This window comes from Balaenoptera acutorostrata, chromosome 9 (genome assembly GCF_949987535.1).
Source record: "Balaenoptera acutorostrata chromosome 9, mBalAcu1.1, whole genome shotgun sequence".
Lineage (NCBI taxonomy): Eukaryota > Metazoa > Chordata > Mammalia > Artiodactyla > Balaenopteridae > Balaenoptera > Balaenoptera acutorostrata.
This window is the reverse complement of record NC_080072.1, coordinates 73,553,611-73,580,304: the sequence shown is the minus strand read 5'-3', so window position 1 is coordinate 73,580,304 and position 26,694 is coordinate 73,553,611. Positions and strand designations below refer to the sequence as shown.

General features: G+C 42.7%; 2 protein-coding genes and 1 non-coding gene across 4 annotated transcripts; 2 read left to right on the top strand and 1 right to left on the bottom strand.

Annotated features, from left to right (window-relative positions):
- The first annotated feature begins 10,438 nt into the window (after nucleotides 1-10,438).
- On the top strand, nucleotides 10,439-10,545 carry LOC130708972 (U6 spliceosomal RNA). The gene has a single exon (XR_009009382.1). It is a non-coding gene; the product is annotated as a U6 spliceosomal RNA (small nuclear RNA).
- Nucleotides 10,546-14,203: 3,658 nt separating this feature from the next.
- On the top strand, nucleotides 14,204-15,863 carry LOC130708853 (alpha-(1,3)-fucosyltransferase 4-like). 2 transcript variants are annotated; one of them, XM_057553100.1, is made up of 2 exons: nucleotides 14,207-14,407; nucleotides 14,805-15,863. In XM_057553100.1, exon 2 carries the CDS (start codon nucleotides 14,920-14,922, stop codon nucleotides 15,751-15,753), a length of 834 nt encoding a protein of 277 aa, XP_057409083.1. In that variant the 5' UTR covers nucleotides 14,207-14,407; nucleotides 14,805-14,919; the 3' UTR covers nucleotides 15,754-15,863. The 2 variants fall into 2 exon arrangements, with proteins under 2 accessions (XP_057409082.1, XP_057409083.1); XM_057553099.1 differs by having other exon boundaries at nucleotides 14,204-15,863.
- Nucleotides 15,864-24,888: 9,025 nt separating this feature from the next.
- LOC130708890 (lysine-specific demethylase 4D-like) lies at nucleotides 24,889-26,454 on the bottom strand. The gene has a single exon (XM_057553287.1). It carries the CDS (start codon nucleotides 26,452-26,454, stop codon nucleotides 24,889-24,891), a length of 1,566 nt encoding a protein of 521 aa, XP_057409270.1.
- Between the last annotated feature and the right edge of the window lie 240 nt (nucleotides 26,455-26,694).

Here is a 26,694-nt window from a genome sequence, read left to right as displayed (position 1 = left end):
CTAAAATGGGAGAGATTACATCTTCAATTAGTCAAGAAATACAACACCCCAAACTACCTGAAAATGGGGTAAAGCATTTACTATGCTTACGAATCTAAACTCTTAACCTCCCCCAAATTCTTACCATCAACCTTTCTGCATGTATATTAGGGTGACACACAAAAGGAGCAGTGGCTGGGGAGTATTGACTTTTATTCACCCATTAGAAATGATGTCCTGTTTGCACTTGGGCTTTCAGGGTTACTTTACAAACACGTGCTCAAGGATTTCCTCCCTCATTTCCACTCTACTTCTGCCCAATACACAAGCTCCCCCCAGTTTATTCTTAGCCTTGCCACTCGGGCTGGGGCCTCTGCGTCAGCCTCTCTATTCCTGGTCAACCGATAACACACACTGCACCCTCCCCACTGCAGGACGGATTTCATGGCACGGTTTCCTTGCTAGGGCTTCTCTCCTTTCTCCACTTTGGGGCCCTGGTCCTTTTGGGGTTAAGTCCTGTTCTTTATTGCCCCACTGCACATCTTCCAAACTGGCTTCATGTACAGGGTTTTTCATCCCACGATTATTTATAATAATGAATAACGTAGAGGATGATTTTTTAAATTGCTACATAATAGGATGCATCTGTTTGGTTTCTTTTAATTTAAAAAGCATCTTTAAATGAAAACTTTTTGAAAGCCAGGGTCACAAGGACACTTCTTTAAAGTGATAAAAATCTATAGCAATCTTAAACCAATGGCTATTTTCATTATTGATGAAATACGACAGAAGCATTCTTTCTGAGGTCAGAAAAAAAATAAAAATGCTTTTTTTCTAAAGATGTTTGCAACTTGCTCACTTTCCTCCTTCATTTTATGTGCTCCTGGCTCTGGAATCTTTGAACTTCCTGGGTTCAGGCCAGGGACAGTTGCCATGGGTTGCTGGGTCACTTGTGTCATAGGGCTTGCACCCCACTTCCTAATTTGGCCAAATAGTCATGGCAAAAGTATCTGTGAGCCACACAGACTAAAAGATTAGAAGTAAAAAAAAAAAGCCAAATTGATTGGGAACACTCTTTAGTTGCATGAGATGGTGAAACAGAGCAGGACCCTTTGGTCCTTGAGCCCCATGTCCTCAGCCTGCCTTTTGTCTGTGGAAAAACTTTAGCCAAAGAATAAGTTTAATCTGAGAAGTGAGAAAATGCAGAAAAAAAAGGAAAACAGTCCAACAAGACTAAATAATAATAGTGTAGTCATTAAGCAAAGTCAAAGGAACATCTAGTTCCTTCGCAAGGGCTATAGATAATATTCTGAACCATAACTTTTGAGCTGTTTTATAGATACTGAAACCCTCACCAGGTGGAAGAAGTTAACTACCTGATGACCAGACAGTAGCCATGACATAAGCTGCCACAGTTCCGAGAACTGGCCTCAAAGAAATGGGGACAAACCGACCCTGGAACTGAAGGTTAACTGTACTTAAAACAATCAAGATGACGATGATCAAACAACTGCATGACCAGTTTCAAGATGACTGTCAGAGCTGACTGTGCTGTTTCTGCATGTAGCTCCCTCCCCTCACCTATGAAAGCTCTTGCCCACTGATTGTCTGTGGGGGGGAGTTGGCCTTTGGACAGGAGTCCGCCCTTCCCCCCAGGCTGCTGGCCTCCGAAATACAGCAAACTTTCCTTTCCACCCATTTGCCTCTTTACTGGCTTTAGACCTGCGAGCAGCCAGACCCCCACTTTCAATGGGACAAAATTTTTTGGAAAAGACAATGTTTTAGTCTTACTTTTAAAGAAATGTATCCTCTGGTTTGTCTTATTAAGATATCCTTTGTTTACAACCAAAATATTTATAGAGATAGAAATCATACAATGAGGATTTTTTTTTAATAAAAATACTATCACATTACACCTATTTTATAGCCTGCATTTTTTCACTTAGTCAGACATTATGACCATTTTCCTATATCATATATGTTTGTCTAAATCATGATTTTACAGTCTATATAGTATGTCCTGATATGACAGTACCACAATTTACTTACCTTCATGTTGCATCTGATTTTTCTAAACTTGGCATTTTAAGAAATATTTCTACCTCCTCCCACTGATACAACAAACAGGAAATGCTTTATATTTTCCTCATAGCCAAGATGACTCCCTAATCCTGATAGAAATCTGCACGTTTACACTCTAGATGGAATAAGCTAGAAGGAGTTTGGATGAAATAGGGTGATCAAGTTGGGAGTCAACATTGTCCATTTCAAGAGCCCAAATCCCCTTAGTTCCCAGAATTTTTCAGCCAGAGTCACACTCCTGCCTACACAGCACACACACGCGCACGTGCGTGCACACACACACACACACACACACACACGACAGGAGATTGGAAATTAACAGGGATGGACCTGGAGGACTTTATGCTAAGTGAAATCAGCCAGTCACAGAAGAATAAATACTGCATGATTCTACTTACACGAGGAATCTAAACTAGTCAAACTCACAGAAGCAAAGAATAGAATGGTGGCTGCCAGGGGCCAGGGTGAGAGAGAATGGGGGGTTTGCTAATCAACGGCTATAAAATTTCAATTGTGGAAGGTGAATAATTCTAGAGATCTGCTATACATCACTGTGCCTCTAGATAACAAGACTGTATTGTACACTTAAAAATCTGTTCAGAGGATAGTTCTCATGTAAAGTATTCTTACTACGGTAAAACTAAAAAAATTTTTTTTAAGTAAGTAAGCGACTAAATGCTGATTAAAACTGTGTGCATAGACAGGGCTTTTGACTCATGGTTTTCCCTGTACCTGGTGTGGTCCATCCAGCACCTGTACCATCAGTAACTACAGATCCTTTTTCTTGATCATATGATAAAACTATTAAAGTCATGTTTTCAAAGTGCATTTAAAGACATGGGACAAAGCTGATGTTAAAGGAGGAGAGATGACTACAAATAGTATCACAATATATAAACCATATATATATAAACTATATTATACTGGATATTCGTTAAATACCCAAATACAAACAGTGGTTATCTGGGGATGGAGTTGGGGGAGGAGCAATATTTTCTTTATCATCTTCTTTATATTTTCTATATTAAAAAAATTTTTATATAGTAAATATGTGCTGTATATATGAGACAAACACAATAAATGCTATGAAATAATCTTCCCTGACCGCACCAAGGTAATTTTATATATTTTATTTCTTGCCATGTCTCAGTTACTTTTAGTCTTGTTTTCTTACTATTTAGATGCCCTTTTGATGGTAAATGGTAATGATATCTCTTAAATACAAACCCATATTTTTTTATGGTGCCTGTACAATAGATGATGCCACCTAAAAGGACAGTAAAAAAATGTTTATGATGGCTTTATTCAAAATAGCCTAAAAATGGAAACAACCCAAATGTCTATCAACAGGAAACTAGATAAATTGTAATATATTTATACAGTGGAAAGATACAAGAAAACAAAAAAGAATAAACCATATGAGACCAATGACTCTCACAGTCATTATGATGACAAAAAGAAGCCAGACACAAAGAGAACATACTGGAGGAATCCATGTATAGATTTGGAAAAACAGGTAAAACTAACCTAGAGAGACAGAAGTCAAAATAGCAGCTTCTGAAGAACCTGAAAAAGAATACATAAATGTATATATATATAAATATATATTAATATATATATACATATATATACACATATCTGTATAACTGAATCACTTTGCTGTACAACTGAAACATTGTAAATCAACTATACTTCAATTTAAAAATAAATAAAATAAAACAATAAAAAGTAACAGAAGACAATATGGGCAGATTTTAAAGAAAATATTGGGGTGGAGAAGTATGATTTTCTAAGTATGATATGAAAGTCAGAAACAATAAAAATGATAAATTTAACTATGCAAAATCGTGGTTTCCTTTGGGAACTATTGACTAGAAACAAGCATGAAGGATCCTGTTGTGTTTTATATCTTTATCTGGGTAGTTGTTACACAAGTAAGAGTATGTGTGTGCTGCATGTAAAAAGCATTGAGCTGTGCGCTTAAGTTTTGTGTTCTTTACGTATATCTTCAAAACAAAACAAAGCAAAACATAACATAGGAAAATTATCTTGGGAAAGAAAGGACTGCTTCTCAGAATGCTAAAAAGCAAAGAGGTTAGGATTTCCCCTGCAGCTGGGATTGTGTTGAAACTCGAATTAGGCTTTCTATATTCTGATTTAATAGTATTACCTATTTCCTAAGAAATAATATGACAATAGGTAAAGAGAAAATGAAAAAGAAAAATATACCCAAACTAATTATCCAGGGACATGGGGGTAGGGTGCAGCGTCATTGGGCCTAAGATTTAGTTGTGTCCCAACAATGTAGATTTGGATTAGCTCCTAATCTCTCTTTCTCTGTCTCTGTCTCTGTCTCTGTTTCTCTCTCTCTTCTCCACCCCTCTCTTGCTCCCTCTCATTTTCCTCCCTTCCTTCTCATCTTTCCTTCCTTCCTTTATTCTTTTCTTTCTGACTGCCTGTCTGCCTTACTTTCTTCCTTCCCCATCAACCCTTTATTTCTTTATACTCTGGGGAGTTTCAAAACAGATTTACGGCTTCAGATTGTTTAACAATGAGATTTTTGGTCCTTCTATTGTAAGTGTGCCTGGATCATTAAGCTATGTCTTTTTCCCCTGATCCTGATCTTTACTTCACTATATTCTTTCATTTAAATTCTAATTTAAAGTTTATCAAGTTTGATTCTGGTAGCCAATATTGAAAGGAAAACCTGGTAAATTAAACAATTCATACTGTTCATAACATTTTAAAAAATTCCCCATGTTGAATATAGGTTGAATTATGTCTCCCCACAATTCTTATATGGAAATCCTAACCCCTAGTACCTCAATAAAGTTGAGTTTTAAGAACACTTAGATTAAAAAAGAAGCCATGGCTCCTTGGAGGAATGTCTGATTCCAGATCTGAGGCAGGAAATCTCCAGGATGAATTTGGAGCATCTTGTACAGAAAACAGGGAAGTTTCCAAAATTAATAGGTCATATCCAAAGGACTTAGGAGCCACCGTGAAGTAATCCTCTGGCCAAAGATGGGGAAATTTTAGCATAAAAAATTTGGCACTCACTGAATATATAAAAAGCCATGAGTTCATAAGTGTATTTTTTAAATGAGAGAGCATAAGGCAAACAGCAACAACAAAGACAAAACCCAGCTTCACTAAACACTAATCGAAATTGCAAAGGCATTAATTCTTACTTACAAAGGCAGCGACTGAAAAGAAAGAATTATCTATTATCTTACCTTTTCTGAACAATTTGGTAATTTAGGTACCAAATAGCCCTAGTAGATTAAGGGAAGTCCTCTTTACAGAATTTCAGTTAATAAATGTGGAAAGAATGATAGATTAGTGAAACTACCATTTTATAATCCCCAAAGCATTAACTGACTCTGCTCATCAATGGGTGAAACCATTGGACGAATGTGGTTTTTTGTTTTTTTGAATTTATTTGTTTTTATTTTTGGCTGTGCTGGGTCTTTGTTGCTGTGCGTGGGCTTTTCCGTAGCTGCGGCGCGCGGGCTTCTCATTGCGGTGGCTCTCAGGCTCTAGAGCGCAGGCTCAGTAGTTGTGGCACATGGGCTTAGTTGCTCTGCAGCATGTGAGATCTTCCCGGACCAGGGCTCGAACCCGTGTCCCCTGCATTGGCAGGCAGATTCTTAACCACTGCGCCACCAGGGAAGCCCTAGACAGATGTCGATGGGGGATTCCTCACTGGGAGAGAAGGCTAGGCACCACAAGAACCTGTGATTAATCTTAACATCACACAAGTGCAACAATTGGACACCAAGTGCCACCTGGTGTGAAGTTACCTGTGGCTTGATTGGATTCAGGTTCAGCTCTTTTGGTAAGTAGACTTTGTAGGTGACATACGTAATCATGAAGGAATGACAGATGATATATGGGATTTAATTGAAAACATAGAAATAAAAGAAAAATGGTTAGGTGGAGCATATGTGAGCAATCTTAATAATCGCTGAATCTTGATGAAGGGAACTGGGGGTTCATCACCTTTTTCTTTCTACTTTTGTATGTGTTTATAGTTTTTCATAATAAGTTGTTTGCAGGTATTTATTTTAGACATAAGGAAGCATTTGTTTATGGAAGTAATAGAAAGACTGAGAAAGTTCCTTCCTTGGTCATCTGTTCGAAATCAGAACAAACACAAGAGGCAGACACCTCTCCAGAACTGTTCAGCTCACAAAGGTGTTCATTTCTCTGAGAACTAGTACCCTCACTCCCTGCCCAAACCCACCTACTGACCACCACTGCTCTGGACCCAGTGCCAGACCATAGCTAATTTCACTAGAGGGACACCAGGCCCAAGGTAGTCCAGTCAGATTTTTGCTGCCAAAGACTTAAAACTGAGATTCAAAATCTGCTTGTCACACTCTGCTGTTGGAGAACTATGGAGCTAGGGAGAACTATATTCTGCCCAGTGAACTGGAGAAACACAGAAAGCTGATGGGGATGGCGGGGTGGAGGGAAGGAAGGAGATGGAGCATTCTGACAGCATTCTCTGCCCTGTAGTCCTCCTCTTGGGCTTTGTAAGAACCCCTTCTCACAAGATAGTAAATTTTGTTCAAGGGAGCTCTCTGTCACAGACTAGCCTTGGGTGCAGGACACCAAAGCCTTAGCTACCAGTGAGTTTGTCAGATGAGAGCCTGGGAACCAGTGAACATGCAGGGCATCACTGGAGACTGTCCCTCGGTGGAGGGGCCTTTGGACTCACGGAAAGGTTAAGTCTCTCATCATTTAAGGAAATTTCTGCCTAATGACTCTTTAACTTAATTACATTAGCTTTTTTTTCTTACTATTTTTAATACAACTCTTCAACTATTAAAAAAAATAGAGGTGGGTCTCTATGAGACACACTTCTTACATGACAGTAAATTTTGTCCCCCACCCTGCCCTTTTTTTTTTTTTGGTCTAATGCTGGGACTTCCCTGGCAGTCCAGTGGTTAAGACTCTGCACTTCCACTGCAGGGGGCATGGGTTTGATCCCTGGTCAGGGAACTAAGATCCCGCACGCCGCACCGTGTGGCCAAAAAAAAAGAAACAGTCACCATAAAGCTGTCTCTAGTAAGTCACTGTAATGGCAACGAAAAGAATCCTTAGTAGTACAGCTGCCTTTAGTTTTATCTGGCTTAATTATAGTACCTGCTTGGAGCACGTGTGTGGGCTAAATAGCTTCCTTCCGGTTCATAATTCCAGGTCTCTATAACTAAAGGGGATAGAGTGGAAACTTTTGGGTGGAGAGACCCAGGTGTACACCCGACCCCTCAAAAAACATTGCTTCCCTTTAACTTGAAAAACGTCTTTGATAATATGAACAAACCTTGCTTAACTATTTATAAACGGATATGAGAAAGTTGCAAAGATAGGTGTCTGAAAGAACTTTCTACCCTGATAATGACACTTGATCAGTTCAGAAGTGACAAGGCAATCAAGGAAATGTTGCCTCAAGAAGCAAATTGGCAGGGTTACTAAAGACCTGACACATCATAGCTTCTGAAGTCTACCTTTGGATTCTTCAGATCTGGAATTTCTCTAAAGCTATAATTTACATGGGTGGGTTGAGTGTGATAGCTAGCATGTCCCACAAGGGCAGAAATTTTTGTCTGTTTGTTCAGATATACCTCATGTGTCTGGCACATAACTGACATCCAGTAAGTGTTACTGCATGAAGTTACAGCCTTTGCAAGTTTTTAAGCCCAAACAAGGTCTGACCCTAATGTAGCCCTCCAAATATCAATATAGAACAACTCTCAGTCCTGTATTGCTTGGAAAACACTTGAGAAATAGCTCTGCAAGCTGATAATGACAAAGGAGTCGTCATAATATATCAAAATAAAGAAAAACTGCAGTATTTTATCTTTTAAAGGAACACAGCCAATCCTGGGGTCATCATATCAAAATCTTCTAACAACAATCCCCAAAGTTCTTTCTCAAACTGTGGACAGGGAAATGGGCCCTTGAGAGTTTCAAGGGAACGAAAGAGGCACAGCAGATTTTCAGTGACGAACAGTGAGAATGTGTGAATGGTGGTCAGGCAGCATCTACGGCTTTTATTCACATCTAATTTCTCTTCTCTGACTTCAAGAGGGGCTGTTACTCCCCTGCTGTCTTGGATGATCCTGGAAATTAAGTCTTTGAGCAGTGAGCTCACTCAAAGAAGTTCCCTTTTTTTGCAGGAGTCCAGTGGTGCCTCCAGGACAGAAGTAGTTCCTGCAGTGCCGTCAGACAGTTGGGGCAGTGTTTATTCACCTGTCTTTCTCTTTCTCCCAAGATCAAATACTTGCTGAATTGGCTTAAACATTGCTAAGGGTAAATACAGACAAAAGGTTCTTTTTGGAGTGGTTGAAAATAACATAACCAGCACTTTTATTGTGATTTCACCCTGGTGAATCTTGCAAGATTTCTGGGCTGTGGTTTATTTGGCCACGGTATGCTGGTGGTGGAACTATAAAAAGTGGCTGTCCCACTTATTCAAGAATGGTTTTTCCTTGCCATGCATAAGCAACATGCATTTACCCGTCCATTCTCACACTCTTCCAAAATCATTTGTATGTCACTAATTTTGTTGACTTTAATCCAACAAGTATTTCTTAATATTTCAAGTGCCTCAGAGCCCTTTTAGAAGAATCACAGGAACAAGTGTGATGGAACCTGATCTGACCACTTTTGTGCTCTCAGTGGCTGCTTGGAGGTAATTTGCTGGTCAAGACAGAATTCCCTGACTTCTATGGAAAAGGCATCTTCTCTCCATTTTCTTTAGTGAGGTGTGCCCTGGGTCTGTGTGAGAAGTGGGGTCAGGGCAGGGGGAGGGGAGGGGAGTCACGATCCCTTCCTCCAACTGTAGAGATTTGGGCTGCCTGCCTGAGTTAGGGTCTTGTCTTGAGCTAGGGTCCGATTGCCTTGAGTAAGGCCACACATAAGTTCTGATGTGGAGCCAGTACCATAGTAAATCCAGATCAGACGTGTTTGAGTTCCTGAGACTGTACGGAATTTGAGCTAACTCATTTGACTGAGGACCCAAGTAGACTTCAGGTGAGGTACAGAGATAATGCTGGTGAACCTGAAGAGGATTTGGGGAGGCCAGTATGATACTTACCATTTTCACCCTACACTTGTGCTATATTATTTATCTTAGTCATTACTTTTTAGTCCAAAGTCTTTTGCATACTCTCCGTGAATGAAGAAAGTGAACTGTTTCATAAGTGCCTCATGAAAAGTAAAATTAACAGTGGCGTTCATTGATTCACTCATCTATTCATTTATTTAACAAACATTTATTAAACACCTCGTATGTGCCAGGCATTGCACTGTGTGATATTAACATGCTTATTGCAATGTCAAAATAATTTCCTTTTGTGTGTCTTGTATTCCATAACTTCTACATGTGACTGCGAATAAACTCTCTTTTAGGAAAGAGTAGTTTAACAAGAAGAATGCAGAAGTAAGCCCTATAAATATTTTAAATATGGTGCAAATATTTCTGACTTTAACCAGAATTTCACAATGTACCTTTTTCTGAACATCCAAAATTCTTGCACTACCTGTTCAGTCAAGTAAGAATACAAGAAGAACTTGAGTGCATAAGAGTAAAACCCTAAAATAAATGTAATAAATTCTCATATTGACTATTCATAACAGTATCTTTTAGGGGCAGTCAATTTTTGCACTTAGATAAAAAGAAATGACCTTAAAAGTTGGTGTTAGTTTTCTTTTTTCTATCAAGGAATTAATAGGGCAATGAACAATAACTTGTGGATTGTTGTGGAATTTACACAAGTCCTAACACTTTTTAACTAACAGTGATTCCATAATCATCTGCCCAATTATACACAGTTAAAAACTTGTATCTGACAAAAGAAATAATCTCCACCTTTTTTTGCATACGGGTTAGCTTTTCCAGTTGAACCTGCTCACTGGCTGCACCCCATTTCCTGGTAAGTACGTAACACTGGGAGGAACTTTCCCCTTTTATCTCTTCAAGAAAAAAATTTGAAGTTTACTTGGCAGGTCAATGTTCAGTCACAGAAGTCTCAACCAAAAATAGCCACCCATCTGAGGGCAGCCTGGTTCTCATGCACCTGCAGCTGACCGAGCTAGGTGCTGGTGGGCAGACTCAAGGCAGTCGGAACATGTTCTGAGGCATCCCTGGAAAACAGCAACTGTCTCTGGTGAGGAGCAGTAGGAAAGACTTAAAATGAATTCTTTCCCTGGGGAAGAACAAAGCACAAGTTAGAGTTTTAGGAACCACAGTTGGCCTGGTTCTTGCCCCCAGAGAATCCTGTCCTATATTAAATTTTGGAACTGAATAGGCCATTCTTGGCCCCATTGTGCATGGAACCCTCATCTATCTTGATTAAATGAGCCTTGAGTGCTCGCTCTGGCAGCACATAGACTAAAACTGGAACGATACAGAGAAGTTTAGCATGGCCCCTGCACAAGGATGACATCTAAATTCGTGAAGTGTTCCATATTTTTAAAAAAGAAATTAAAAAATGAGCCTTGAATTTTGGAGCTCCCCTCTACACACCTTTAGCAAATTCAGGAGCCAAAAGCCCTTCTTGATACCTGACCTTGTCATCATGCTTGCGACTGAAATCCAGTTCTTCCTGTGTAATATTTTGTGGAAACTGGGAGGCCTTTAAATACACGAAAGAAACATTTGTTTATTATGACCAAATTAAAAAGAATCAGAATGTTTAACGTTCTAAATTGATTTAGAATTCATTTAGAATAATAATAATTCCTTGCACAAGGCTAGTAGACACGTTGTTTTGGCCTCTGCCCACCATCCCTTCCCTCTTCTTCAGGGAACAGCACTTCACTTTTTCTTTTGGGCAACTACCTTCACCCCACTATTAGTTCATGAGGTTTATATGGGACTGATTCCACCCCCTGGATCCAGAAGAGGGTCTAAAGAGAGTCCACATCCCCTGACCACAGTGATTGCTTCGAGAATGAGCACCCTGCCCAGGTTGGGCCGATGAGACGCAGCCTAATTTGATGGAGTTTCTGAAGCTTGTCCCCAGGGTCCTGATTAATACATGTGTAGCATTTTACACAGAAAGCTTAAGGAGCTTCTTAAGGTCACAGCAAGCCATTCACATAGCCATCTTCTCCTGATACTGGCCCACTTTCTAGATGGGGAACAGTGATACCAACAGATCATTTCAATAATACATTAAGAGCATTCATTCATTCATTCAAGTATTCATTGAGATGATGAATACTACTAGATGCCTGGTTCTGTGCAAGAGATGGAGTTTGACTGAAACAGCCATGATTGCTGCCCAATGATGTTCTGAAAGATGTGTATATGGGCACACACAGGAGGGGCATGTAACCTACCCTGGATGTGTGCGTATGGGTGTCCAGGAAGGCTTCCTGGAGAAAGAGACTGGCTTCCTAAGTACCTCTGAATCTATTCTCCTTTAATTTTAATTTAATCTCATTCTCACAGCTACTGTCTTAGTTCAGCCTTTTTTGTTTCACATCTGAATTATAGCAAGAGCTTTCTAACTGGACTAGATACTTCTACTCTTATCCTGGTCCCTAATATCCAACTCATTCTTTAGTGATGACAGAATGATTTGTTTCTTAGCAACATTTTACTGACATATTATATACATACATAAAATTACATATGTAAGCATACAGCTTGATGAATTTCCTCAACCAAGCACACCCATTAACCAGTGCCCACATCAATAAACATGGCCACCACACCAGAAGCCCATCTCACGTCCTCTTCTGTATACTCACCTCCTCCCACAAATGAGTGTTTAAAAATACTAATCTCGGGGCTTCCCTGGTGGCACAGTGGTTAAGAATCCGCCTGCCAATGCAGGGGACACAGGTTCGAGCCCTGGGCCGGGAAGATCCCACATGCCGCAGAGCAATTAAGCTCGTGTGCCACAGTGACTGAGCCTGCGCTCTAGAAGCTGCGAGCCACAACTACTGAAGCCTGTGCAACTAGAGCCCGTGCTCCGCAACAAGAGAAGCCACCGCAATGAGAAACCCGCGCACCGCAATGAAGGGTAGCCCCTGCTCACCACAACTAGAGAAAGCCCGCGCACAGCAACAAAGACCCAACGCAGCCAAAGCTAAAATAAATAAAATAAATAAATTTAAAAAAGAATACTAATCTCATTATATTGCTCCCTTGCTTTGGTACAGCTTTTCAAGGACTCTCCACAGGCTTCAGGATAAAACCTCATCTCCTTAGCCAAACTAAACTCTTGTAATTCCTAACCTGCTATCCTGGTTCTCACTGCCTGGCCTTTGCATATGCTGCTTATTCTGTTTAGACTAATGTCTCCGCCCTCTTCCGCCCCCATTTTAATCATTCCTAATTATTCCAGGAACCACCTTCTCAAAACCTTCCAAGATCCCTTCTTCTCCATTGTCTGCACTTCTCATAGATTCTGAAAGGTAGAAATAGTGTTTTTCATCCCAGTTTCCCAGTTGGCTAAATGAATAAATGAGAACACCTGGCTTTATTACTTTCCCTTAAAGCCTTTCCTCCTCTTGCCTCCTCCCCTCCATTCCTTTTAAGTAAGAACAAACCACTGCCCGGTGAATAAATGCATATAGTTTGTAGGTAAGTCATGACTTTTTCACTGATCCAGCCACAAACTTCTGCTTGGTATCCCCTCGCATACACCAAGATATGACTGAAGTAGGGACAGTTTGTGGTCCTGCACCCTACCAAGATAAGTGGACACAATGGAAATTGATATTCATGAGATCTGAGCCATTCTGCCAGTAAAAAGTTGCTTTAATTGGAATATCTGAAGGATCTAAGGGAAAATTGGGAGTGGAGGGAGGATACAGGCAAGCAGGCTAACATTTACCAAATGCCAAACACAATGTTAGGCTCTATCTATGATGTCTTATTTAACTGAAGTGGGGGAGGAATGGGCATAAACGTATAGGTTTTTGAATTGCATAAAAAGAAAAGCCAATATGTCCTTTCCTTCCTTTGGTTGAAAAAAGTTATTCATGCATTTATAGCCTTTTCTTTCTAATTAAAAATAACAGAGTGGAGAATCACTGAAATTTCTAATTTCAAAGACAATTTGTTTAACTAGCTTGAAAAATGATTCTATAAAAACATTATTATAAAAGCTTTTGGTGTGTAAGAGAAAGTATCACTAGGCTGATGGGTACAGCCAGAGCACCTAACGCTGTCCATTCAGCTCCCAAACTGTCACTGTGGGCGGGCAGGTAATGCCACTTGAAACTACCTAAATGAAACCATTTTTATAGAAGCTTTTACAATCTGTACTTGGTTTTCAATGAAAAAGTTCTTCATAATAAATCCAAATGGCATAACATCAAAAATACCTGACAGGTTGGCCCCATTCCCAGCAAGTCTACTTTTTCCCAACATCTTGTAACTTACATGGCACTGGGCTGAGGCACCACCAATGCACCGCTGTGATCTAAAAATTCTCTCAAACTGCCTCCTCTCCTTAGGTCAACAGCCCACCCATGCCCTATTTAGAACTTTGCTGAATAAAAGTGTAATTACATAAATGAAGGCCAAAATCCAGAAATTCAAATTCAAGCCATCGAGAAAAAAACCTCCTTAAGTCACGGTAGAAGTAGATGCCTCAGTTGCTTCATTGATAAACCTGAAGAGGCCACTGTGATACCCTTTATACCCTAAACTTGGATGCTATAATATTTATCTTAGTCATCGTTTTATAGTCCACAGTGTTTTGCTGGATCTTCATGAGCCCAGATATTAAGCTGCTTCTTAAGTGCTTAGTAAAATTAATGGTGTTGTTCATTCATTCATCTCACTGAATAGGCAGGAAGTTCATAGCTCTGGTACAAAGAAAGCTATGAGCCAGCAGGCAGAAGCGTTCATTCAGCGGGGGAGCGAAGAAAAAGAACGTGTTTTCACTGCTCAGAAAACTTTCGATTCTTCTGTTTCCTCTGCTGGGGCAGTAGGCAAAGCGAATGTTCTCCTGACAGTAGGGTTTCCTTGAAAACTTGGTTTCACAAAATGCACCACCTCTGTGGGCCGCGCCTCGGGAGCTGACTGCGCTACCTGCCTGCGTCGGCGGCAGGTCACGAGGTAAAGGTCCGCTCCGCGTAGGCTGCGCCTCTGTCAGCACGTTTCCGCGGCCTCGCGGGCTCCCTCCCTCCGGCAGGCGTCGCTGGCCATTGATGGGGCGAGAGGAAGGAAGAGGATCTTCGATCCCGCCCCGAGGCTCGGTACCCCTGGGCCGCCTTCCTCCCGCGCCCGCCTGCGCTCGCGCCGCCGCGCCTTCTGGAGGGTCTCGCACCAGCTGCCGGCGCCCAGGGATGAACCGGGCCCTCACTCTGGAAGGCAAGAATCTGGGCGGCCGCGATGGAGGGCTCGGGCGCAGCTGGGAAGGAATCCCCGGCAGGCGAGAGCGCCAGCGCCAGGCCAAGGCGTGGGGTGCGCGGAGAGGTCCGGGATCACGGCGACGGCATCCGGAGTCGCGGGCGGGGGCGGGGGCGCTGCCGGGGAGTCCGGGAACCCTGGAGGGGCCGGGGAGTGGGCGGAGGTGCAGCAGGAGGCGCCCGGGGCTTGGCCGGGCTGGTCTGGTCGGGCGCGCGGTGGAGGGGAGGGACGGGGCTGCGCTGGGCTGGGCCGCCGGGTCCGCTTCCCTCGCCCTGGACTCTCGCCGGGCGGCGAGTGGTGGGGAAGAGAGCAAGACCTGCGGGCCTTTAGATCCTGGGACCGCCCTTTCCCGCTCCAGGTCGGGCGGCGAGCAGCAACGAAGGCTGAACCCTCAGCGGCAGCATGAGAGCGGGCACCGCCGCTCCGGGCTTGCGGCCGCGCGGCGGGCGGCGGCGGCTCTGCCGGCGCTCGCCATGGGCGCGCGGTGGGGCCGGCGGCGCACTCGGCGTGGAGGCCTGAGGCTGTCCGAGGCCCAGTTGGCGCTGATGGCCGCCAGCCTGGTGTGCAGCGCCGTGGTCGTCTATGTTTGCTGGAAGCAGCTGCCGCCGCTGCCCTGGGCCTCCTCCGTCCCGCCGCGGCGGGTGAGCGTGCTGCTGTGGTGGGAGCCCTTCGGGGGCCGGCACAGAGCCAAAAGGCCGCCCCCTGATTGCCGGCTGCGCTTCAACATCAGCGGCTGCCGCCTGCTCACTGATCGCGCGGCCTCTGGGGAGGCCCAGGCGGTGCTTTTCCACCACGGAGACTTGGTGAAGGGACCCCCGGACTGGCCCCCGCCCTGGGGCGTCCACGTGCGCCCGGCGGAGGAGCAGCAGGTGCTGATCGACGACGAGGAGGAAGCCGCGGAGGCCTTAGCCCTGGCTGCCTCGGGCCCCAGGCCCCTGGGCCAGCGCTGGGTGTGGATGAACTTCGAGTCACCCACCCACTCCCCGGGGCTGCAGAGCCTGGCACGTAACCTCTTCAACTGGACGCTCTCCTACCGGGCCGACTCGGACATCTTAGTGCCTTACGGCTACCTCTACCCTAGGACCCATCCCAGCGAGCAGCCGGCGGGTCTGGTCCCGCCGCTGGCCCGGAAACAAGGGCTGGTGGCCTGGGTGGTGAGCAACTGGGACGAGCGCCAGGCGCGGGTCCCCTACTACAGCCAGCTGAGCCAGTACGTGACCTTGGACCTCTTCGGCAAGGGCGGGCCCAGGCAGCCGCTGCCTGACGTCGGGCTTCTGCACACAATCAATTATAAAGTGAAAGAGTAAAAAGGTTTTAATCCCTTTAATAACAGAAATACATGGCCCCAATAAAGAAATCTAAAAATGATATGCATGCAATGCTTGTACTTTAAATGCATAAATAAATGAAAATTTTACCAGGGAAAAAAAGTTGTTCTCTGATATAAAATGTCATCCTTTTCATCTTTATGCTTTAAAGGATAAAAAAAAAAGGCCAAAAATGTGCTTGCCTTCTGCTAGTCTAAAATCTTAATTCCAAATGATGATACACGAGGACCCAGAAAATGGTTTCCTTGAAGGATTCAGCCTCTGAATGAAACAGGCTGTGCTCAAAGTCTGGCTATATATGTCCCACAGCAATTTCAATTCAATCAGTACCACCCCAATTCTAATACACTCATATCCAATCAAAATCTCTAATTTGATCCCACATAATTTTCAAGTCCCTTCCAATTGACACACTCCTTACCCAGTTCTAGAAACCCTCTCATTCCCATTAGATCGCAGTTCACTCAATGAGGTGCTTTTTCCTGAAAATCTGTGTGATTTTTACCAAGAAAATATTAAGAAAACATTAACTTAACAAGTTGGAAAATAGTTTAAAAATAAAAACTCAAGGAAAGGATATCCCAATGTATAGTTCCCTCTCGCTCTCTCTCTCTCTATATATATATATGCATAAATAGTGTCATTTTTTAAAACTTCTGGTAGGAAAATAAATCTTTTGCTCATGCGCACAAATTACAGAAATAAAGTGACCTACCTTCTACCAACAAAATCCTGATTCCAGTTGGAGATATTCAAGGTCCCAGAGAGAGAGACAGTGTTCTCTGGGCAGCTGGCCTCCAAATGCAGACCCATGTCCTGATGGCTCTGGCTTTCTACCGGGGCAAAGGTATAATTTGATCAGCACCAATCAAAGGTATTTGCTCTGGTTGGTCAGCCCACTTTGTCTGCGCCCTTTTGATTTTTTAAACCAATCTGACCGCGAACTAAGAGGTTGAAAATAAAAGGCGTGCGAAAGTCAAACCAAGCAAATATTAAACAAAAGAAACCTGGTCGAGCAGCAATTAATATCAAATGTATTTATAAGGTCAAAGAAGGACAGCTTATGGTTATCAAAAAGAAAAACTCATGGGAAAGATTACAATGACGTACTTTACGCACCTAGACACATAGCACTGAGACATAGAACACAAAGACTGAGAATTATGAGATAAAACTGACATATTTGCAATCATGGTGGGAAGTTTTTTTTTTCAAACACCGTTCCCCCAGAAACTGATAGACGAGGAGAGAAGAAAATTAATAACGTTATAAAAGTTTAAACAATAAATTTAACAACTTTGATTATATTACCTGCAGCGACCACATAGCAAAATGCCATTCAACACATATAAAACATTTACAGAAATTTACCACTGTAAGACCACATAATAAATCTCAACAAAAATTCCATAGAATCAACATATTGAGTACCATCTTGATCAATCTTTTATTTCAATCATGAAATAAAATTGAAAGTCAATAATCGAAAAACTGAACACAACCATATTTATATAAAAATGAATATCCACATAACATCTACAACAATATCCATATAATAGCTTAAAATCTATTGATTTTTATGTTGTATGCAAGTAGTTAGTAAAACCTAAACCAGAATACCTCAGAATTATTTAAAAGAAAAAAAATATAAAAATGATAGAACAATTCAAAAAACAAAAGGGAAAACAGCCATATACAAAAATACAAATGATTAATAAAGTAGAAGTCTGTTACTTAAAAACTAAAAGAAAGGACTGGGTAATAAATTATATCGTGCTCCCTGCTAAAGGAAGGGAGTGCTCCCTTAGCGTGAGAAGCAGGTGCAGAGTGGTAAGTGGGGATGGGAGTCGGGGAGAGGTAGTGATTTTATAGAGGAGGACCATGCCAAACACCATTTTAACCAGGTCAACATCAAGAGTCGTAAACTGGGAATTCCCTGGCAGTCCAGTGGTTAGGACTCCGCGCTTTCACTGCCTAGGGCCCAGGTTCGATCCCTGGCCAGGGAACTAAGATCCCACAAACTGCGAGGCGTGGCCAAAGAAAAAAAAAGCCATAAATTACTTTAATAGTATATGTGCTTGATATGATGTGATTAAAATGTGATAAAATTCCCTCCGAAATCTTCCTCCAAAAAAATACAGAAACCTAAGATAATCATAAGAAAAGCATCAAATTCCACTAGAGGGGCATCTTACAATATACCTGACCAGTATTCCCCCAAACTTTCAGGTTTCTATACTAACTTTTGGTCAAAAACAAGGAAAGTCTGAGAATCTGTTACAGCCAAGAGAAACCTAAGGAGACATGAAAACTAAATGTAATTTGATATTTTAGATGAGATCTTGGAACAGAAAAAGGAGGTTGGGTAAAAGGTGAGGAAATCTGAACCAATGAGAGCCTTTAGTAGACAATAGCATATTGACATTTGTTCATTAATTGTCATCAATATACCTTGGGAATTAAGATGTTAAAAATAGGGGGACATGTGAGTGGGGTCGGGTCAATACTCCCTGATCCACGTGCTCAATGTTTTGTAAGTCTAAAACTGTCCAAAAACTTACATATTACTAAATATAATATGGTAAATAATAAACAAACAGGAGAAGGCATCAATAAACAATATTAGAAAGAAAAAAATTAGAAACATAATCTGAGTTTTGGAAACAGTCTACAATACAACATGCTATAAACCAAATGATTTTATGAACCACTATGTGACAATTTTTTAGAGCACTTTTAAAAATATTTTAAATTATGAAATATAAAGTGTTCACAGACATCTGTAGAGCATATATGTACAGTTCAACAAATGACTATAGAGTGAACAGAAGTGGAGCCACTACCCAGGTCAAGAAATGCAACATTGCCAGGCACCTGGCTGCTTGACTTGTGCTCTTTTTCCCAGATTACAGCCCCTTCTGCCTCCTACACTGACCTTATCATATTCACATAGTAATTTTGGTAAACATTATAAAATTAAAAATCTGTCCTTTTTTGAAAACTTTATTAACCTTGAAGAAACACAAATGTATTTATGTACTTTAGTGTATTTTTGGTGTATTTTTTCATCATTTACACCGTTACATGCAGATGGACTTCTCTGTTTCAGGGCTGTAAAGTATTCAACCATATACACTTTCTACTGTTGATGGGGCTTTGGGTTGTTTCCACTTTTGGTCTCTTACAAACAGCGTTGCTCTGAAAATTCTCTGACGTGTATACTGGCCATAGAATATGTAAACTTCAACTTGCCAAATTTTTTCAACACATTTTACCAGTTTACACACTAGCTGCATGCAAGGGTGCTCATCGCCCTTCACTTTTGCAAACCTTTGGTGATTTTCTGCCTTTTTAGTTTTAGCCGATCAGGTGAGGGCATAGGGGTAGCTCATAATGATTTGCATTTACTTGGTTCCTAATAGGGGTGAACCAATTTTTCTGATGATTATTGCCTGATTGGAGGTGCTCCTTCAGGAAGTGCCTCATCAAGTATTTTGTCCATTTTTCTGCTGGGTTGTCTGCCTTGGTAGTAGTTACATGTTCTGCTTATTAGTTCTTTACTGGGTATGAGTAACGCGATATCTGTTCTCACTCTTTGATTTGTCTTTTCCCTCTCTTTTTCATTGTTTTTGATCCACAGAAGTTTCTCTGTACCTCCAACAGAACAAATATTATTAAAAATAGCTAATATATGGTGACTATCTAATGCCAGACACTGTTCAATGCACTCTGCATAGAATAATTTATTTATGCCTTATCTTCATAATGACCCTATAAGGGAAATCCTATGAACCCTATTTCTCATATGAGGAAACCGCATCAAGGAGATATTAAGAAACTTGCTCAAGATGACAGATCTAGTAAGTAGGGAAGTATTCAAACAACAATCTCCATGATGATTCCTTAAAAGAAGAACAAAGTGGGGTGACTTCTCCTTTACCGAACTGTGATATTTGAGCTTCAATGGACAAATATATCTACGTACAAAATAGAGAGGCCAGACACAGACACATGGATATGTGGGAGTGTGCCTATGATGGAGGTAGTGTAGTGGTAGTAAACCAATGGGGAAGGATGGGCTATTTAATATGTGGTAGTGGCAGTGGCACTATTTTGGGGGGTGGAATTGGAGCTTGACCTCATACAACTTACCTAAATAAATTTGAGGTGCATTACAGACGGATACAACAGAGAATTTTAAGAGAAAATATTGAAGAATGTCTTTATGAACTCAGGGTGGAACAATGGCTTAGAGAACCAAAAGCACCATGATGGGAATGTCTGATATATTTAAATGATTCCAAACTAATGACTGTGATGGTTAATTTCACATGTAGACTGGGCTAAGAGATGCCTAGATAGCTGGTAAAGCATCACTTCTGTGTGTCCTACATTGCTCTTCAGGGAAGAGATTAGCACTAGCATCAGTAGACTGAGTAAAGAGCGACTTCACCACTGCAGGTGGGATCACCCAAACCACTGAGAGCCCAGATTCAACAAAAGAGCAGAGTAAGGGTGAATTTACTCTCTCTGCTTGAGCAGACGCATCCGTCTGCCCTTGCTTTGGGACACCTGACGTGGGCACTCCTGGTTCCCAGGCTTTCGAACCCAGACCCAACCATATTCCCTGTTCTCCATCTTGCTGATGGCCCACCTGACAGATCGTGGGATTCCTCAGCCTCCATAGCCAAATGAATGAGTTCCTCTACTAAGAGCTATACACATATGTCCTACCGGTTCTATTACTCTGAAGAACCCTGACTCATACAATGACTTAAAAAATTAAAAGAAATTACAGTCTAGGAGAAGTTTGTCATCATACATGAAATAGACAATGAATTAGTATCCTGAATATCACATAACTTCCACATAACAACAACAAAAAATAGTCAAACCAAAAAAAGTAGGCAGAGCTTTAGAATAGGTAATTCAGAAAAGAGGAAATCCAAATGGCCAATAAATACAAGAAGATGTGCAGGATCACTAGCAATCTGAGAAGCTATTCTCTGCCCATTTCGATTAGGTCTGACAATATAAAAAAGTGGGTCAAGATAGGGAGAAACCAGAACTCTCCCACACTGCCAATAGAGGTGGAAATTGGAGGGCAAGCTGGCTTTTCCTAAAAAGTTAAAAGTGAACATAAATACAACCCAGGAATCCTATATACAAAGCGGTTCTGTAAAGCATAGTTTGAAATAACAAAGATTTGCAAATAACCCTATTGTCCATCAGCAGCAGAAGGAATAAAATAAAATAAATTACACAGATCTAGTTGACTTTGTTGAACTGACTAAGAACTATAGATAAGAAAGTCTTTAGATCTTGTAACTGTAATATTGACTTTTTTAAAAGTTGATGGTGCGGGTATGTTGTTTAAACCACATGACATACTACTTTTCGATTTCGTAGCCTTTGTCTACAAACTTTATGAATATACAGTGGATTCGTGTTTGTTATTTCTCAGGAGTGGAGAGAGGCCTAAGAGAGATCGTGGCAGTGAGAACAAAGGTGGCTCTATCCTTGCCTTTATGTAATTGTCATTGTCAATGTCCCTTGCTTTTCCAAGATTAAGTATAGCAACAACTTACTGACCATGGAAGAAGAGCTGGATCTGGGTATCTTTTCCTGAGAAGAGTGGTCCAGATTGTGAGTATCTAAATGAGTGTGCCGGTTGACTTGAAATAAAATAGAATTTTCAATAGAATTGCTTGATGAACCCCCTTCATCACCACCCCCAGCTCCTGATCCTTTCAAGAAGACTAATTTTTTTTTTAATGGAAGTATAGTTGATTTGCAATATTGTGTTAGTCGCAGGTGTACAGAATAGTGATTGTGATATACATATGTTTTCAGATTATTTTTCATAATAGGTTATTTCAAGATATTGAATACAGTTCCCTGTGCTATATAGCAAATCCTAGGGGTTTTTTTTGTTTGGTTTTCGTTTGTTTTGTTTTTTTGTGCAAATCCTTGTTGCTTATCTGTTTTCTGTACAGTAGTGTGTATCTGTTAATACCATACCCCTAATTTATCCTTCCCCTGCTCCCTTTCCCCTTAGCTAACCACAAGTTTGTTTTCTATGTCTGTGAGTCTGTTTCTGTTTTGTATATAGATTCACCTGTATTGTTTTTTAGATTACACATGTAAGTAATCTATTTGACTTTTTCTGTCTTACTTACTTCACTTAGTATGATATTCTCTAGGTCCTTCTATGCTGCTGCAAGTGACAATATTTCATAATTTTGTAGCTGAGTAATATTCCACGATATGTATATACCACTTCTTCTTAAACTAATCATCTGTTGATGGGAACTTGGTTTGTTTCCATGTCTTGGCTATTGTGAACAGGGCTGTTATGAACACTGGGGTGCATGTATCTTTTCGAATTAGAGTTTTCGTCTTTTCTGGATATACGCCTAGGAATGGGATTGTTGGATCATATGGTAGCTCTATTTTTAGTTTTTTTAAGCAACCTCCATACAGTTTTCCATAGTGACTGAACCAATTTGCATTCCCACCGAAAGTGTAAGAGGGTTCCCTTTCATCCACACCCTCTCCAGTATTTATTATTTGTACACTTTTTGATGATGGCCATTCTGACAGGTGTGAGGTGATACCCCTCTGTGGTTTTGATTTGCATTTCTTTAATAATTAACGATGTTGAGCATCTTTTCATGGGCCTGTTGGCCATTTGTATATCTTCTTTTGAGAAATGCCTACTTAGGTCAAGAAGACTAATTTAGGAACCAGTATACTGGTAAAACTAAACTGTATTTTTCACATTGCTTCTCTTTATTGGGCAAAGGAAATTTTGTTTCAAGTATAAAAGTGAGTGAAAATATAAGGAGTGTAGTGGAAGAAATATTTTCTGAAATTTATTTTTGTTTCTTGGCCTTCAAATCGCCCAATTTTGTTAGCCTAGGCTATTTGGAGCGTGTATCTGCCGGGAAGAGATTGTGATATCCCTGAAATATAACAAGGAAAATTTCAGTTTCTAAAATTTAAAATAGCAATATGAGCCAGGCTACTGTCTTCATAGAGACTTTTCAGAGTTCCCTTATTTCTCTGCACTGCCATATCCACAATTGACCTAAATGAAAGGACCAAAAGCCCTCAAGATCTCTCAGTTACTTATCACATGAATGTTTACTCCTTGCTCATATGAGATCTACTATGGTCCAGTTGCTCTCCAGGGCTGCTGCCTTCCCAGTAATTCCAGTCTGCTTCCATCATGCGGTTCCACCATCTCAATACAGGGCTTAATCATCTTTCCAGCCAAGCATCCCACTGCCATCCTCCACTGAGGAATCTGAGTTCAGGCTCTCAGCTTCAGTTTTCCACAGAATATACTACCACAGTGTTGCCTAGCTGCATGGTGATAGGGATGAGAAGTGGGCTTTTGCTACTCCTCAATCAGACCTTCAAACAAGCCTTACTTTTTCATTACTGCTGTCTTTACTTTTACATGGTGCTTCAAATTCCAGAATCTTACTGAACTTCTGTAGGGGAGAGCTGGAGGGAAGACAGATGTGGTTTGATTCTCTGAAATGTTCCCTTCTGCATCCAAACTATCATTTTCAATTTCCAAAATTTATTCTGAGTTTGGCCACTTCTGTGCATCTTCAACACTATGGCCTAAGTCAGTAACCATCAATTCTCACCTGCATTACTTAGATGTTCTAACTGCTTCTCCTGCCCCCAAGGGGTCCACAGAACAATTAAGGTGATTAGTTAAATATGTAAATTATATCATGTCAAGTGCTGTTTTAAACTTCCAATGACTTCTGATTTCAAGTTGAAAAAAACTCAGATATTTAACATGAGCTACAAGGTCCTGCATACCCTGGACCCTGCCTCTCCCTTCTCAGTGCCCCAGACACAAATGAGCTTCCTCTCTATCCACACAATAACACCAAGCTCTATGTTAGGGCTGTTACACTTGCTGTTTCATCCTAGTGGAAATCAGCTCTGGACCTTCCTTCTTGTCACTTGGGACTCAGAAAGGTCTCCTGCTCTACGAAGTATTCCCTGCCCACCGGAACCAAACTGCCCATTCTGCACTAGCATCCCATCCCCTTTCGTCTCTTCACAGAACATATGCCCACTTGAAATTGTCTTGTTCCTTTATTTGTGGATTTGTTTATTGGGTTGTATCAATGACTTAACCATGTGAAATATACATACAGCATTGAGAAGGCAGTGGTGACTTGCAGAGAAGATTTTCACAGGCTGGCACTTATTGTCCTATGTTTGCTCATCTCTCCTAGCAACTTGGATCAGCCAAGTGCCAGGTGATTTCCACCAAGTCATCCTTCAGATCGGGCTGCAAACCAAATCCCCCAACCGAGCCCGCCAGCTGGAACCCAACAATCAACCCCAAACTCGCTCACCAACATCACACAAGGCAACCAGCTCATAAAAATAAGATTTGCTTGAAATGTTTTGGTATAATTATTAAGAAAAGTGCAGAAAAAACGACCACCTCTCAGTTGACTGACTGAACAACACAAAAAATAAAGTCAGATTTTAACATTCTGGTTACCTTTAATATATTTAATAAAGTCAGATTTTAACATTCTAGTTACCATACTGGCAGAGAACACATTTTCAATACATCAAAGACTCAGAAAGATTATCAATTATTATCTTAGTCTCTACTGACCTAATTGGTCAAAAGGACCTAGTTTGGCAAGAAAAGTGGGAAGAGAAGGGGGAAGAGGAAAAGGAGAGAGACTGGAGGGTAATCAAAGCCCAGGGTTCTTTAAAAGTTCAGCAGCATCCAGAGCTGGCCCACAGGATGGGAGTGTGAGGTAGATTGGGCTCTGGCGACCTCAGCAGGACCTAGTTCCCAGAGACACTGGAGTGTCCAGTGCATGAAACCTCAGTTTGTGACACAGGAGTTAGCAGTGTCCAAAGATTCCAGGGTCTGGAAGGAAGAACAAACTTTGGAGAATTTGGTAAACACCACGGACCCAGCCCGTCCAGCGGCAGCACAGGAGGCACTCTCACGCAAGACTAGTGACCTGCAAATACCCAAAGCTCTGAAATGGAAATATGACCAGTCTCAAAGGATCCCCACGCAGGAGCAGTGGGGTAGAAAGGCATCCCCTGGGCTTAGGGGACGGGGCCACAACCACAGCCAGAAGCCGTGGAGGGATGCTGGAGCCCAGGGCTGAGCGGGGCGGCGCTGTCCGGCGAGGGTGCATCCAGAGGCAGGGGCTGAGCCTCTGGGTCCTGATCTGTGTCTAACGACAGCCTCCTCTTAGCCCTGGGGGGAGCAGCTGGCTCCTCAGTGCCCTGTTCCCAAGGACGACGACAAGGGCCACATCTTCCAGCTGGGTGGCGATCCGGGGCGGATGGACCTGGGGTCGGCGGCTGGGACGGGCCGGGCTCCCCGGAGGTGCTGGTGGCCGCATCCCTGAACTGGGCGGCAGAGCAAGAACCCCGGGCCGGCGAGGGGCGCCGGGACACAGAACGCACAGGGACTCGGTGGCTGGTCCCACCGCCCGCGGCTACAGCCCTAGGGGGGCGCAGAGCGCGGCGGGGCAGGTGGTGCCTCTGGCCAAGAGCGGCTCCCCCGGGCGCGCGGATCTCCCTCCAGGCGTTCAGGACCTGGCTGTCCGGCGCCGTGGGCTGCGTGTGGTCCACCACGGTCCGGTCCTGCCCGCGTTTCCACAGCTCGTAGCGCTCCGGTTGCAGGATGCGCACGAAGGCGTCCATGGAGAAGGCGACCCGGGCCTCCCCGCAGCTGCACTGCGAGGCCACTTTGCCATAATCGATCCAGCGCGGGGAGGCGAAATTGATGGCTTCCGCGCAGTTGAAGCCATGGTTGAAGCCAGAGTGGTAGCCATAGGGAAAGGTCACCATGAACTCTCCAGCCTCCTGAGTGACCCGATCGAAGGGGATGCCGTTGTCCTTGAGGACCGTGGGCGAGATGAGAGCCACCTTGTGCCGCAGGAAGGCCTCACAGCCCCGCGCGCTGCCCGGGAAAAGCTCCCTGGCCAGGCGTTCCAGGCGCCGGCCGTGCTCCGGGGGCACCGCGTACCACGTCTTGGGCTCCCCGAAGTGCAGGTAGTTGATGCTGTAAAGGTCCATGTCCTCCGTGTGCCAGGCGAAGGCAGTCTTCCACATGCCGAAGTACAGGTACGGGGTGTTGACGCCTTCGATGACCACTCCGCACTCCTGCTCCAGCAGGTCCTGAATGGTTCCCAGGTGTCCAAGGTTCCACTGCTCCGTGTTTTGATCGAATAAGGAGCCACTGACGTCCGCACCATATACTGGTGAATCATAGAGGCGTGTTTTCCAATATTTTCGCTCCAGCTCCTTAAAATCAAAGTGTGCTGGAGTCCGGTATTTTGCACTATTTGCTAAGTGGTGGTACTCACCCACGGTCATGGCTTTCTTCTTTTTGTGGTATTGAGTAAACACACCTGCCTGCCCAGAAGTCACCTGCTGGAGGGGAGCGGCTATTAAGATGTCATTGATATCATCATAGGTCTGTCTGGCTTTCCAGTCCTTGGGTGGAATGATCTTCGCCACGCCTGCTCGGTGTGCACCTTGGGATTCCATATAAGCAATGTATTTATCGAAATCATTAAATTCTTCTTTGGTTGGATGAAATACCATTATTCTACAACTTGGGTTCCGGGCCCAGTTGGACCTAGACTTCATAGCTTTCATTAATAAGCAGGAAACTCCCAAGTTCTGATGTGTGTTCTGGGCAGGTGAGGATGCTGGAAAACACTACTTTTTCAAAAATGGGTTGGAGTATATCAGCAGGAAGCCCCAGTAGACTTTAATGCAATGAGTTGATAATATTTCGTAGGCTTGCTGATTCTCCAGGGGACTCCACGCTGGGCAGAAGCCTTGCTCAGGACTGATGCCGGCTGAGCCTACAAGTCTGTGATGCCCTTGGTTGAC

Excerpts from the sequence above, each read along its gene's own strand:
- LOC130708853 (XM_057553099.1), top strand. The coding sequence starts at position 14,245 with ATGGGGCGAGAGGAAGGAAGAGGATCTTCGATCCCGCCCCGAGGCTCG.
- LOC130708890 (XM_057553287.1), bottom strand. The coding sequence starts at position 26,454 with ATGAAAGCTATGAAGTCTAGGTCCAACTGGGCCCGGAACCCAAGTTGT.